This window comes from Lissotriton helveticus, chromosome 2_1 (genome assembly GCF_964261635.1).
Source record: "Lissotriton helveticus chromosome 2_1, aLisHel1.1, whole genome shotgun sequence".
NCBI lineage: Eukaryota > Metazoa > Chordata > Amphibia > Caudata > Salamandridae > Lissotriton > Lissotriton helveticus.
In genome coordinates this window covers 1,065,364,439-1,065,380,531 of record NC_136059.1, presented here as the reverse complement: position 1 = coordinate 1,065,380,531, position 16,093 = coordinate 1,065,364,439, and the positions used below count along the sequence as shown (strand labels likewise).

Here is a 16,093-nt window from a genome sequence, read left to right as displayed (position 1 = left end):
ATGTGTATTAGATGCATAGTACACAATGCACGACTACGCTTACCTTTGGACTATGTCACTATGAGATTGTGTACGAAGTAAAGTCCACATTTGTAAAGCGCACAATCACCCGTAAGGGTCTCTAGGCGCTGGGGGCCGTCGGGAAGATTAAGCGAGCTATTGCCCAGAGTCACATGGTGCTGGGCTAATCTGCCGCCGGAGCCGGGGATCGAACCGTGGTCCCCAGATTCCAGCGTCAGTCGCCCTGGCCGCGGCGCCACACCTCTTCCATGTTTTCAAAATAAAAAACATTTTAAATACATGAAACCAGAAAAACAAATTCACCCCAAAAATTGAAAATTAGCCACTTCAAACTTTAAGCCCAAAACCAATTGTGCAGGGTTGTGAGAGAAGCAAATAATATTTTGCCCGCAGGTCTGGATATCAGATCTGGTAAGTGAGCTGAAAAACAATTTTAGTAGGGGACAAAAAGGAAAGAAGGGAGGAATCAAACCTTTTGAACACATTAAAAACAGCCTCCCCATAAAAAGTCATTTTAATTTCAAATCTGACACTAATTCATCTGAAAACACAAAGTTCAAAGCATTTTCAGAAACTGATGCTCAACGGTAAGAAACCAGAAAACATGCACCCTTAAAAAATAAATTTAAAAAAACTTGCGTCTGGTAACGCTGAAAAGCAACATAATAAAAAGATACATTGCAAGAGGAGATAGAACAGGAGAAAACATAGAGACTTTATTGGAATACCAAATCAATATGTTAAAACGCATGTAATAAAGGTTTAACATCTAAATTGGTCACGCAGTAGTGGGTTACATTTGAAGAAAATGTTTTAAAAAATGTATTAACACCTGTTCTTCCTAATTTTTTTTTTATACAAAAAAGGTAAATATTTACAATGACAATTACCCAAAAATCTGAAACATGAAAAAGGACATCTCTTTAAAGACGGACTCCCAAAAGTAAGAAAAAAAAAAAAAGGTACATTAAAATTTGAAATCTTTACTGTGAAAAGAGGAAGCTCTGAGCCCTAAACATTAAAAAAGGGTGTCTGATGAAGGCATCATTACCATAGATTGCTGCGGAAACTGAGGCACTGAATCAAGTCAGCTTCCGGGTTGAACTGCTCCCGCCCAATGCTTTGATTGTATTCACAATTTTGTGTAGCAGCAATTCAATTAACAATATGTGGACTAAGACAAATATACACAGTATATAAAACCCCTTCTTTGAATCAGGGGAGGAAAGAAAAAGGACATCTCGCCAAGTTCAACCAAAGTGATGAAAGGACAGTCTTGTGAAAATAAACGTAAGGGACTAGGACAAGGCCCTCTTCTGCTCTGCAAACGGTGATTCATAAGAGTCCATTGGTGGGCAGGTGCAGACCAAGTGCTGGTCGCCGTAGATGTCATCTATACGTGATATGGTAGGCCAGAACTTGCTATCTGGTTTCACGAATGGCTAAAAACGAACAAAATGTCAGAATGAAATGCACATAACACAGCCAGAACATACGCATTTGCCTTTTATTTTTCACAAAGAACGTGCAAGGTTTTGCATGGGCATTGCAAGCGTCTTAACGCAAGTGAGAAAAAAATGGCTGACCTACTGAAAGAGGAGCAAATGTGGAATTAGTTTACTTGCATGGAGAAACTTGATGCACAACTCTGCAGACAAATGAACTTAACATTGTTTCAACCCATCAGGCAGACCAGGGTATTTATAAACTAACTTTTCAGATCCAGCCTGGGCAGCGCATGCTCTGCTCTAACAGGCATGCTTTATTCAGGTAGGGATTTGAAGCGCCGCCCATATTTTTAAGTGGCTTGTGTCATTGTCAACTGTAAACTGTGACTGTTCATTGGTACATAGGCTTAGTAGTCCCGCCTTAGTACCACCATGCCTTTTTGTAACCTCCCATGGCAACACCTCCTGTTACATATGTTATTTGGTAGGCTTTAATTACAGCCTCCGAGCACTATTTCTCAAATAGCTTTGTCCTGCCTGCAATGCTCTCTCCTAGCGCTTTATAAACTTGTTATAGCACAAACGCAATTTCAATGAAATACGTCTTGCATTTGTAAATGACAATGCCTTTTATTTCTCAGTTGTAAGAGCACAAATTAAAGGTGTTGTAATTTACCATGCCAATAGCTCAAACTCGTAAATGCAAGACCTATTACATTTCAAATGCTTGTTTTCAAATGAAGCGACAGCTTGAGGCAGACTGCTGTATGGTTTGGCAAAAATTAAATTACTTACCAGTGGGAAAGCAGCTAATTCTCTGGAATAGGGCCGGTCCCATGTTGAGGAAGCAATGCAAGTTAAAGTGTGAGGTGCCATCTATTACCGGAAAAGAGGGGGAAAAAACACAGGCTGTTACTAACTGACAGCAGGAGGAAACAAAACAGTAAGAGCCACAATTTGTTAGTAGAGAGACAAGGTCACAAAACGACCACACCCAGCAACTGTAGTTCTGTCTATAGGCATAAAATTTCAGATAAGTTGACGTGTGTGGGTAACCTTCAAATAAAGCTTCATATGGACCTCACCGCTTCAAATTCATTATGACAACTTAATATGTAGGTATACCATCAAGCCACCCCTTTAGGGTGACAGGTAAACAATCAATCAGGGTTTTATAAAGCGCGCAACTCACCTGTGAGGGTCTCAAGGCGCTTAGGGGGAGGTGGGAGGGGGGGGGGGGGAGGGGGGAGGGGGAGCTGATCTCTGGTTCGGTCGAAGAGCCAGGTCTTGAGGTTGTTCCTGATGGTGTGTTGGTGGGAGAGCTTCTGATGTGGACAGGGTGCTCGTTCCAGTCTTTGGCTGCGACGTTGGAGAAGGCTCTTCCGCCTGCTCTGTTCCTGCCAGGGTAAGGTCAGCGGAGCGGAGATTCCTTTTGGGTACGTGGAAGGAGACTCTCGTTGAGGTATTTGGGTCTATTTGGGTCCGATGTTGTGGAAGGATTTTTAGGCATTTCATTTCCACAGACTCTGGAAGCTTGTTCTCTATTGCCTTGTTCTGAACAGGTCTATGCTTAGAATCCTTTTCTTTGAGCATTTTAAGGCTTGGAAGAACGGACAAGCGCAACTTTATCCAGACACCTGTGCTGTGCTTTAGTCCAATATCAAATTTTCCTTGGTGATACTTACGGACAGGCAAACAAGTCAAACATTTGTTGCTCAACAGAAATTAGTTATGTATAGAACCCTACTTTTCTCCCATGAACCCAAGATTTTCTTGTACCCGACTGTGCAGTTAAAGCCAAGCTTGCAAAACGAGCGTTGCCTGAATTCGACCGGTCAGTAGCTGCAAAACGAACGTTCCAAATGCACCCAGAATCAGGACTATACACACTGAGGGCTGCCCTGTCACTGTGTAACTTTATAGAAGGGGAAAAATAAAAATAAGTTTGCCACTTGCTACTCCCCCCCCCCCCCCTCCAAAGCTGCAACATACATTACTTTCAATACAGAGCATCTACCGGCCACAAATGCATTGAACTTCGTGAGAAAGGCAAACCGGCATAGCGCAAATTGCATAAGCTCCCAGGCTGCTGCTACTAACACCATGTTGATGACTGTTATTAGTTGTGCTAATACAAAGGCAAGGTCTATAAATCAGTTTCTGGTATTATTATTATTATGCGTTCTTATATAGCGCTCGATTACCTGTAGGCATCTCGGCGCTTGCCTTGGGAACCCGTCCTGGCTTTTTCCCTGTGAGATACCCGTAGTGGGCATCCCCAAAGTGAAAGCCAGGCATCCCGCCGCGGGGGGGCCGTAGTGGAGATTAAGCAGGCTAATGCCCAGAGCTGCAGAGTGTGAACCCATGATTCGAGTAGGCACCGAAACGAGAATTATCGAGTCCGTGGATATTTGGGCTCAAGACCCTGCCGCGTCGGGAATTGAACCCTGGTCCCGGGTCTGACCTCTGCTTCAGGGTCTACCTCCTCTAACCAGTGAGCCACACTTCTCCACTATTAAGGCCTTATTAGGAGTTTGGCAGTGCAGGACCACCCCACATCACCAAACCCATGTACAAACCACCCGCCAGGTCAGGAGTTTCCTGTCTGGCAGACTAGTGTGCATGCACACGGGGGGCAAATGTTGTGGCCCCCTGTGTGCATCTACATGGCGTGAGGCACAAGGGGGCCCTGTAGGGCCTCCTTTGTTTCCTCACAGCCACACTTTTCATAGCAGTCGCACTACCATGAAAAATTGATCCTTAGCAGGTGCGGTGGTCCCAAAGCGGCCCAAACGCCCTGTCTGTAATGGGGCAGTTGGAAGGCTGCCACCAGGCGCCCCCGCAAGTCTGGCAGTCTGTGGCCTCGTAATAAAGTCCTTAGGGGCATATCAAGGAAGGCATTAAAAATGATCGCCGCTTTAGTGGCAGAAAACTGCAGCTAAAGCGGCGATAATGGGCTTGATAATATGCCCTTGAGAATTCCAATAGAAGTCTATTGTTGTAAGTACAAACGAGGTCTGGAGGCAATGTACTTAATGAAGTCAGCTTTATTGCAGCACGGAGTAGATAGGACCATCCCCTATCTGACCAGAGCTCCAACTGCCAACCAGGCAGATGAGAACTCCAGAATAAGGAACCCCACAGGAATCTAGAGTGCTAGTCCAAGGGAGGAGGAAAAGCACTGTACAACATATCTACCCCCCTTAACAAAGAAAGGAAAACAGAAACAATAATAAACAGAATCAATGTAAGTAGTCATCCAGATAAGTGGGTGGACGTCGAATGCGAGTACTTCTAAACCTAGCTTCTTCAGAGGAGGACGAAGAAGAAGAAGTAGGGACCGAATCAATCAAGACCCCATCATGCACACACATAGAAGCAGGAGCATCACCACTACCCACCTCCCCCCGTCCAATAGATTGGGAGGAGGATGGAGAACCAACACCAGAAGCTAATAAATACCCGTTACAGCCCCCAGAGCCACCACCCATAGACAGACCAGAAGAGGCATCCTTCCTCCTTTGATACAGAGCCACCCTCCTATAGTTCCAAGTCTCCCCATTCTCTAGAACAACAAAATGTGGAGAAGCTTTCCTGACTCTGAAAGGCCCCCTAAATTTGCAAAGGCCCTTAGAGAACCTACCCGGTTTCACTTTGACCAGATCACCCACTGAGATAGGCAAAGAATCAACATTAGAGGGCAAAGACTCCTTCTCCAAACACCTCAACCATGCAGGGGTCAACCTTGAGATCGGTGTACGCCCACGCATCAACTCAAAAGGAGATTTTTCCCCAACCTTATGAGGTGTTGACCGGTAAGCCCACACAAGTTCTTGCACTCGCTCCTGCGAGAAACAGCCACTCTCCACAAACATCTGAATCACCCCTTTCACCAGACGATTCACCCTCTCACAGAGGCCATTCCCATGCGGATTGTACAAACTTGTCTTCTGATGTCTGATGCCACACTCACGTATAAATGAAGCCATCTTCAGTGACGTCAATTGAGTGCCATTATCCGAGATAAGGACAGACGGATATCCTTCATTCAAGAAGACATTTTTCAAAAATTTGATAGTGGTGTCAGTGTTGATCTCTCTCACAAATTGCACACAAAGCCACTTCGAGAAACAGTCAATCACAACAATGGCAAAACGTTGATCCACAGGTAACTCACTCATAGGGCCTATGAAATCCAAGCAGATACTGTGCCAAGGTAGATTTCCAAATCCAATTTTTTGTGATGAGTGAGACCCTACAACTTTTAAGCGCTTCTCTCCCTCCTTGCAATAACAGCACCTCACCACACACTCCACAGCATCGCTATCAACCGTAGGCCACCAAAAATTCTCTTTTACGCGACGCTGGGTGAGGGTTTGACCCAAATGTCCCTCATGGGCAAAACAAGGATTCTACTATGCAAAGAACTAGGAGGAATGAAACGATCACCCCGCGAAAGTTCATCCAAGACTCTCAAAAAGGGTCTAACTTCTGGCTCAACAGTGCTTTCTCTTCTAGCTCCTTTAGAAACAAGATTAATGACTGTCTTTAAGACTTGATCCTCCTCCATACCCCTCAACCAGTCATCACGAGAAAAGGAACCACCCCCTATAGACAGCACATCCTCTACGACCACAGCCACGGCAAAGTCATCCAAGACATTACCAGAATGTCCATCACCCGCACTAGAGTGCATTGGGAGTAGAGACAAGCAATCCACTTGAATGTTCTTCCAACCATGAACAAACTCAATCTCATATTGGTAGTCTTGCAGGCGGGAAGCCAGCCTCGCCAACCTGGGAGACCCCTTCCCAGCACCGCCAGAAGACAAAACATTGACAAGAGGTTTATGATCTGTGCGAAGGACAAATTTGTAACCCCATAAATAGGTTCTAAAATAGCTCGCACCCCAAATGGCTGCAAGGGCCTCACGCTCTATGACCGAGTAATTAGATTCAGAAACAGATAGGGGCCTGGAAGCAAAAGCAACGGTCTTCTCCTCCCTACCATGCTTCTGCAAAAGTACCGCACCAAGTCCTACTCCGCTCGCATCAACCATGAGGATGGAGGAACGACCTGTGTCAAAAGGAGTAAGAACATTGGCAGACTTAAGTTCCTTTTTAATCAATTCGAAACACGATTCATGTTCAGCAGACCAACTAAATTTGATGCCCTTTTTTAACAAACATCTCAAAGGAGCAGTCTTGGATGAAAAATCCCTCACAAACTTTGAGTAAAATTCGATTAAGCCCATGAAGGACCGAAGTTGATCCTTATCAACAGGCGAGGGTGCTAATTCGATGGCCTCTAACAAGTTCCTCTTCGGTTTTATGCCCTCCTCAGACAGACAAAAACCTAGGTATTCTATCTCCTTCAAAAGAAACGCACACTTCTCTCTCCTCAAGGTAAGACCAGCATCATCTACCCTTCGTAACACACTCTGCAAAATCCTATTGTGTTCCTCCAGGGAATCTCCATAGATCAAAATATCATCCTGAAAGTACAATACCTTGTCTAAACCCTTAAAGACCTCTGAGACCAATCTCTGGAACACACTGGCCGCAGAGACGAGGCCAAACGGTAGTCACGTGAACTGGAAGATCCCTTCACTAGTGATGAAGGCAGTCAAGTGTTTTGAAACATCTAAACATATCTGATGGTAGGCATGCTTTAGATCTAGTTTGCTGAAAAACTTGGCTCCCTTAATCGTCGACACCAACTCATCAATATTTGGTAGTGGAAACACATCGGCCACTACACATTTGTTCAGTGAACGTAGGTCCACACAAAACCTAATTTTATTATCGGGTTTTTGTGAAATTACAACAGGCGAAACCCACGGAGACGCCTCGACGGGTTCGATGATGCCCCCTTGAAGCATCTCCTCCAAAGTGGCTTTAACTTCATTCCGTAAAGCAAAAGGAACTCTCCTTACCTTATGTTGAACAGGAATACTAGCATCCTTGAGAATTATATGATGGGAATACCCTACAAGTTCACCTAATTGATCTCTAAAGACATTCTTAAACCCCTCTAGAATCTCGTTCAGTGAAGTGTTGTCAACAATTGAGACAGGATCATCAGCTCTGGGGTTAACTACAATATGTAAATCGTACTGCTGGTAGCGTCCTAAAATGGCTGGGCCATCCATCGGTATGTACACCTTACCTATGGCTGATCTATCCCTAAATCGAATTTCTCCTTCAAAGTAGCCTAAGAGATCAATCATCTCTCCTTGATATCCAGACGGAAAAATGTCACACTCTTTCAGAATCCTTTCACCCCACACACTCCTCATAAGGGACATAGGGATTATGGTCCATTTAGAACCATTGTCAACCATCAATTTGACAGGTTTCCCATCAATGGTAAAGTCTGCCTTTAATATTCTCCCTCTACGCTCTTCACACGAGCATACAGAGTCACACAATACCAAAATCTTATTCACATCACGTTTCAGTTCGCCAAACTCGCTGACCACAGTCACTCTCGAGTTATTTTTGTTTCTGCACATTTTTGCAAAGTGGCCCAACTTCCCACACCGTAAACACTCCTTATTGTTTGCAAAACAGAATTTAGCATCTGATGTATGTGAATAGCTCCCACACTTCGTGCACATTTTAGAAATATTCTTATTGCTAGATTGCACATTCTTCCTCTGGAGAACATATCCTTTTTCCTAACAATGGCAATCGCTGCCGCCTCCCCATCACTATTGTCGCTATGCTGCCCACAAGCGCTCTTGGACCTTCCTATTGTTTGCTTGAACAATAAGCTGGTCTCTGATTAGTTCATCAGCCATTTGGCCAAAGTTGCACTTCACAGAAAGTTCACGTAGACGGGCGACGAAATCGTCAATGCTCTCATCTTCTAGTTGCTTGTTTTTATAAAACTTGTATCTTTGTAAAACAAGGTTTTCCTCCTTCCCAAATCTAGTCTCCAGTCTCGACACAGCTTCCTTGAACTCATCTACTTGAGACGTGGAACCAGAAGAAAGAGCTTGTGGCAAAAATTTAAACAAGCGTTGTCCCTCTTTTCCCAAAGTGGTCATTAGAAGAGCCTTTTTCCTCTTTGGTGAGAAATCTTCTCCATCTAGGGCCTCTATGTAGTTATTAAACATGACTATCCAATCCTCCCATGCCATGGACGGATTCCCAGGTTCTCCCAAAAATTGAGGAGGAAGAGCAACATTAATTGACTGTGCCATACTAGCAGTGTAGCGTACTAACAGGAGTTAGATGAATAATTAATAAAGCACACTACAATGTTAGTTGTACGGTGATGTGGCTATCTGAATACCTTTTTCCTTGCTTGTACCACAAATAGCCCCCGACCCGTGCACTTACTAATAACCTTCACGATATTAAATGTCCTCCGACGTTCCCATCATGAAGACTTGCTCTCTGTGCACGTTGTACACAGCCACAGTGGTGATGAGAGTAGCGCTCTGCACGGAGTTGTCACGATCTCTGACGTGACCAGCAATCTACCGCCCGCACCTGGGAAATGTTTGACTGGATAAGGGTGAGGTCGCAGGGCAGTACAGCTGTGGCATGAGAAAGATTCAAGTGAGTCGCGTCTCTTACACGACTCCGACAGCCGGTACTCCTGTTATGCAAAATGGCCGACTGCGTCCCACGTCAGTACGGCGATGCGTCTGACCTCAAGGCGGTAGTGTCATCAGGCGCTCATACGTTGCGCTCCACCGGTGCGCTTCAAATGTTGCTACGCTACAACAAAGAACACTCTGGTAGGCTCGTTACTCACGAGACAGTGATGACGTCGCATCTGCAGTAGGATCGTCAGAGAGGCCTTGAATAGTTGATCCGACGACAAACTTCTTTAAGGGACGACGTCGCGAAGCTACACGCTCTGCAGGAGATCACTTCAGCGTCGATCAGCAGGGTGTCAGACACGCATCACTCGCTGCGTAGGGTTCACAGGGCGATGGGAGTACTACCTCTCCGTATTTCCTTTCAGCTGCAACACCAGGAGATAAAGCTGTGGACAGATGTGGTATCCGCGTCCAAGTCGCCAAATGTTGTAAGTACAAACGAGGTCTGGAGGCAATGTACTTAATGAAGTCAGCTTTATTGCAGCACGGAGTAGATAGGACCATCCCCTATCTGACCAGAGCTCCAACTGCCAACCAGGCAGATGAGAACTCCAGAATAAGGAACCCCACAGGAATCTAGAGTGCTAGTCCAAGGGAGGAGGAAAAGCACTGTACAACATCTATGTTCTGGGGTGAACATGGGCTTCTATTGGAATTCTCCAGGGTGTATTATCAAGACTATTATCGCCGCTTTAGCAGCAGTTTTGTGCCGCTAAAGCGGCGATAATTTTATCTCCGTTCTTGATAATATGCCCCTTAGTGTCCTACACTAAACCCAAAAAGACTAAGGGGCAGATTTATGAAGGCCCTGCGCCGCCGGTGCGTCACTTTATTTGACGCAACGGCGGCGCAAACAATGCGCCCTATTTACAACGTGACGCATCTAGGAGATGCGTCACGTTGTAAAGCCCTGCGCCATAAGGAGGCGTTCCTGCGCAGGGGGGGGGGGGCGTTCCTACGCAGGAACGCCTCCTAAAAGTGGCTGAGTGAAATCTATGAGATTTCACTCAGTCACTTTCAGGACAATGCTGCGTCAAAAGCCTGTGACGCAGCTCCAGCAATGCGCCACCTTTACGGCACAGATGCGTCACGCATCTGTGCCGTTTTTGTCCCATGGTGCGCCGCATTGTAAATGCGGCGCACCATGGGTGGCGGAGCAGCGGCGCAGGATGACTGGCGCATCCCTGGGGATGCGCCAGTCATCATAAATCTGCCCGTATGTTACCATTCGCATGGCTGAAGGGGGTCAACCAAGATACCCTATGAATCTGATCAAGTTGGAAAGGCCAGAATCAGGAGGGCGAGGATGGTTTATTCTTTATGTGGCTCTATTTCATATAGTTAAGATTATATCTATATAGCGGACATATACACTAAATAAATTTCAGAGTATAGCACATATGCAATGAGTGGGGAGTTCAAGATTGGCACCATGATAGGATTCCTAGACCTAGATAAGCAGACAAAGGTGATGTTCAAGAACTTCTAATATGCCCCCCATACACTTCCGCAGTCCTGATCAGGAATTGGGTCTCCTCCGGCACAGGTCAGAGCCAATGCCAACCTGCCCAAGAGTGGGTACAGCAGATCTTTGAAACCAGGACTGCAAGTCCCTTTCAAAGTGTTTCTGTATGATCATAATGACCAGGTCAAGAACATTTTCTCATGTAAAACGACAGGCTAAGTGCACCAATTCATCCTTCATACTCTGTATCAAAGATGGGAAAGCAATCAAATGCAAAATAGACGCTGACTGAGGAAAGCCATGAATATAATTACTGCTGGGCACGAAGTACAACCAGGATTACGCAACTGTTGTGCATTTCTGATGGAAGCTTTAAAAGACAACCTGTTGACAATATTTTAGGCATGAAATCCGATGGATGAACACTACAGCAGGGAATCAAAGAGCCCTCAAGATAATAACTTTCCTTAGCTAGTAAAGCTGCTAGTTTGACCCACTTATTTTCAGATGGTAAAAGTCTCTTTATACCTTCCATTGATAAATTCCAATAAATGACTACAGTCAACCTATCATGTTCAAGGGTTAACTACGATGTTATTTATGCGCCACTACTAACCACACATCGGAGGGTGATAATCACTTGAGGTTTCAAATGGAAAGGAAAGCCCCAGAAAAAAGTGCTGGCCCTGCATTTTACACATAAGAGTACATTCACGCTACCTGCTCCAAATGTGGTTCAGTATTACCACAGCAAGATATTTCTGTCCCAGCTCTTCAGGCATACTACTGAGAATCGTCATGGATTCTAAAAAGTAGTAAATTTGCAGCGGTTTATAGGGCTACTAGTATTTGTGCAGATTTAATATTTGTGATTCGCACCCTGTGTTTTAAAAACCCATGATGCCTCTACTGTCTGATTTCATAGAGCTTAAGTGATGGGGCAGCTGTCAGAACCTTGTAAGACTATAGTAATTTGCTTTGTGCTAGTCTTACTGCAAATCAAACTCCGTTGTGAGTGCAAGTCCAAAATACTACCAGTGGACTAGTTTACAAGTGCTGGATAAACAAGGAGAAATGGAGAAGCAATAACATGTTTGTCTTCCCAGCCAAGTCATTCAATAAACAAAATTACAACGAATTTCCTACCTATTTTCACATTAGTTCTGCATATCTCTTTTAAAGCTTCAGAAACCTAGAACCCACTGGGTGTTTCAAAAGAACCCTCACTCACCTACCTAGTAGGTGACCTGCTTCATCATTCGGTTCCCATCCTGGTTGCCGAATGCTCCCAGGGTGTGCTGTGACACCAGATTACAGCAGAGCTGGTTATTTTGAGTGTTCAAATAACAGTCTGTCTATGTGAGGAGAGTATTAAAATTGGCTCGAGGTTCCCTATTTTTTGGTAGTGATTTTATTCTTGGGACTCTTGGTCAATATTAAAAGCGAGTCATGGATATATATGGGCTAGTTAGTTGGTCCCACTTATCTTTGGTGTGGTCATCCTGGGTGTGTTGTACATGTTTCAGCCACTTAATAGCCCATCTAGGTCAACATGGCTTTCTCCAGGACCAAGTTCAGAGTGCCCGGAGGCTTAATAAGTCATGCAAGTAGAGGGTGTCTAGTGTAAGTACTTACAAAACCCCTTAAGAATTAGATCACAATACCTCTTGTATTGTATTATTTGATTTGCTGTCTTGCTTACTATCCATTTCAAAAACCCATGATGCCTCTACTGCCAGATTGCAGAGGGCTTTAATGATGGGGCAGCTGTCAAAACCATATTAGACTATTGGAAATAACTTGGTGTAAGTCTTAGTGCATCTTCCTTGTGAGAGTAGGTCCAAAATACTGTCAGTAGACTAGTGTACAAGTGCACCTGAAATACTTGCATTAAACTCCTTGGTGAGCAATTGCAATTGTTCTTCTATCTCCCCCTTTTGTTCCCTTCCTATTAAACACGGATCTTGTTCAACTCCAAAACTCGCCTTTAAATTCTATCTCAATCAGCTCTAGCCAATGCTTACTGTGTCACCACTACATAGCCCCTCCCTTTCCTCCATTCCGATCAAAATACACTGCTCCTCTTCCCTCGACCCCAACCTACTCCTTTCCTTCTCTACTTCGACTTGAACCTTCGAATACCTCCCTCTTCTCTGGATACTCCCTCTCCCAACTATCGTTAAATTTATAAGACCTTGTGTAGGAAAGTGCCCCTTTTTTATTGTTACCCCCACACTTTTTGCCAGATCACGGATATGAACTTGACTGAGTGTGACCTGGGTCCCTGCCAATCAGGTTCCCAGGGCATGTGTTCTTTCCCAAAACTATACCTTTCTTTCCACCATTATCATACCTCTGGGCCGCATGCAACTTCCTTGTAAAAGGTACCACTGGTACCAAGGGACCTTGTGACCAGAGAAGGTTTCTGAGGGCTAGAGCATGTATTATGCCACCCTCCGAGACCTCTCACCTTAACACCCACACACTGCCATTGCAGGCTGCTTGTTTTGGTGCAGACCATACTGAAGCCGACATGGCACACATCCCTGTTTGCCGTGCCCACCAACACTAGCAGGCCTCACAGCCCTAAGGTTGGGCGCAACATACCTTAGGTGAGGGCATAGCTGCATGAGCAATATGCCCTTACAGTGTATCATTCACAGGCATTGTAAGAACAGTGAAGCCATTTTGAGTAAATGGGCTTGGAGTTTGTCATTACAAAGTCCACAGCTCCATGATGACTTTACTGAAGACTGAAGTTGGATATCAAACTTCTCAGCATAATAAACCCGCACTCATGCCAGTGATGGATTTATTATAAAATGCACTCAGGGCCATCTCAGATACCCCCTGAAAAAATGACCGAACTCTAGTGTATTGGCTGACTGGTCCCCGTCAGCCAGTCACCACCAGACAGGTTTCTGACCTCATGTGGTGAGAGCCTTTGTGCCCTCAGAGGTCAGAAACAAAGCCTGCTCTGGGTGGAGGCACTTCACACCACCCCCTGGCAGAAACAGCATCACTTGGTAGTCAATCAATCAGGGGTTTATAAAGCACCTTACTCACACGCAAGGGTCTCAAGGCGCTTTGGGGTTGGAGGGGGGGGGGGGGGGGCATGCAGCTCCAGATCAGTCGAAGAGCCAGGTCTTGAGACACTTCCTGAAGGTGTGCAGAGTGGGGGAGCGTCTGATGTTGACTGGTAGCTCATTCCATGTCTTTGCTGCGACGTAGGAGAAGGCTCTTCCACCTGCTCTGGGTCTGTGGCTGCTTAGGGTCTCTGCCAGGGCGGGGTCGGCAGAGCGGAGGTTCCTTTTGGGAATTTGGAAGGCAATTCTCTCGTTGGTGTATTTGGGTCCGATGTTGTGGAGGGATTTGTAGGCGTGGGTGAGTACTCTGAAGGCTACTCTTCTCAATGGGGAGCCAGTGGCGGTCTCGTAGGTGCCAGGTCATGTGCTCATGTAGTGGGGCTTCGAGGAGGAGTCTGGCTGCGGTGTTCGGGATGGTTTGGAGCTTGTGTAGCATGTTTTGTTGATTCCGGCGTACAGGGCATTGCCATAGTCCAATCTGCTGGTTATGAGTGCTTGGGGGCGGACTTTCTGCATACGGGGGGGAAGGGATGCACTTGAAAGTCTTGCGGAGGGAGTTGAAACAGGTGGAGGCGAAGGCGTTAGTCTGGTGGGTCAAGGTGAGGGAGGAGTCTAGAATGATGCAGAGGTTCTGGGCAAGGTCTGTCGGGATGGGTGGGTTTCAGAGTGCAGGGGGCCACCAGGAGCAGGCCCATGCAGTGGGGAAGGGTCAAGATGAGGACCTCTGTCTTCTCAGAGTTCAGTTTTAGACAGTTGTTGCTCATCCAGGCTGCAACATCTTTCATTCCTTCTTTGTAGCAGAGTCTGGGGTTCTTCGTGAGAGAGAGAGGATGAGCTGGGTGTCGTCGGTGTAAGAAACTATGATGAGCCCGTGCTGTCTAACGATGGCGGCCATGTAGATGTTGAAGAGTGTGCATTTGAGTGAGGATCCTTGGGGTACTCTGCAGTTGATCTCAGTAGGTTCGGAGAGGACGCGAGGGAGTCTGATCCTTTGGGTTCTACCAGAGAGAAAGAATCTGATCCAGTTGAGGGCAGTTCCCTGCATACCAGCGTTGTGGAGTCCGATGGGAGACTGTCGAAAGCTATGGAGAGGTCTGGTAGGATGAGGGCCATAATGTGGCCCTGGTCGAGTAGCATGCAAATGTCATCGGTGGCGGCAAGGAGGGCAGTCTCAGTGCTGTGGTTGCTGCGAAATCTGGACTGGGAGGGGTCGAGGATGGCGTTCTCTTCGATGAAGGTGGTCAGTTGGGTGTTGATGAATCTCTCGACTTTGGCTGCAAAGGGAAGGAGAGAGATGGGCCAGTAGTTTTTCAGGTCTTTCAGGTCGGCTGAGGGTTTCTTGAGGGGCTTGACCCCTACCCGCTTCCAGTCAGGGAAGATGCCGGAATCGAGGGAGGCGTTGTTAGTCCGGCCTAGTTCAGGTGCTATGGCAGCAGCGGCTCTGTGGTAGATGTGCGGTGGGCAGGGGTCCATGGGGGCTCCTGAGTGGGTGTCCTTTATGGCTGTGGTGGGGTCTTCAGTGGTGGCAGGTTTCCAGGTGGTGATGGTTGGTTGTCAGTGGTAGGGAGGGGCACGGTGTCCAGCGTCTGTTTGCTGTAGTTGTCATAGAGGGCCTTGATTTTCAGGTGGATGTATGAGCTGAGCTTGTTAGAGGTCCTGAGAAGGAATGGCGTCTGTGGCCTCGCTGGAGGGTTTGGTGAACTGCTGTATGATGTTGAAGAAATCTTGTGGCTGCTAGTGCGTGTCCCCCGGGCTCCACCAATCTTTCGTCCAGACGTCTGGTTCCTCTGGGCTCTCGGATGCAGTCTCTTCTGGCGGCTCCCCACGCGTCGGAGCGTCCTGGTCTCTGTCAGAGTCTTCCTCATTGCTCTCTCCAGCTGGTGCGCTCGGTGTACCTTCTTCTGGCTTTTTCTGCCCCGTATGACCTGCTATGTCGCTTCCTGATTGGTTTAGGCTTGGTGTGTTGATTCTTCCGGGACAAGTTACTTCCGGGTCAATCGGACCGCGCTGTGGGGCGGGGAGAAGAGTCTCCGTTATCGGACTATCCAGGACCCATTCTTCATTGTCAACATACGGGAGGTAAGGAATCCGCTCGGTGGGGTTATTATCCTGCACCACCTCACAGTGGCTTTTATGCGCTGGTGGTATTCATTCATGGAGTTTCTGTAGCAGTGAGCCTCAAAGGCACTCACCTTGTGATGTGCTGATTTAGGCAGCTCCCACTAGTAGCGATGCCCGCCCGCTTGTCCAGAACCCACTTTTGGCAACAGGACAGCTGGGAAAAACATTAAGCTAGTAGGCCCAATAGGAACAGGGATGTGCACCTCTTCCCAAAGGGGACAGTCATTGGCTACTGCCCGCCCCCGACCTCAGTAACACCCTTAAATTTAGTATTTAAGGGCTCCCATGAATCTTGTTCCTCAGATTTGACAGACCAGAGAAGAAGACTGAAGACGAC

At 46.5% G+C, this 16,093-nt stretch overlaps 1 protein-coding gene across 1 annotated transcript in view; it reads right to left on the bottom strand.

Annotated features, from left to right (window-relative positions):
* Nucleotides 1-712: 712 nt before the first annotated feature.
* GLDC (glycine decarboxylase) overlaps nucleotides 713-16,093 on the bottom strand; it is a 329,331-nt gene continuing 313,950 nt past the window's right edge. The window contains 2 exon segments of the mRNA XM_078675866.1: nucleotides 713-1,463; nucleotides 2,265-2,345. Of these exon segments, the coding sequence (XP_078531992.1) occupies nucleotides 1,320-1,463; nucleotides 2,265-2,345 (225 nt within the window). The 3' untranslated portion in view covers nucleotides 713-1,319.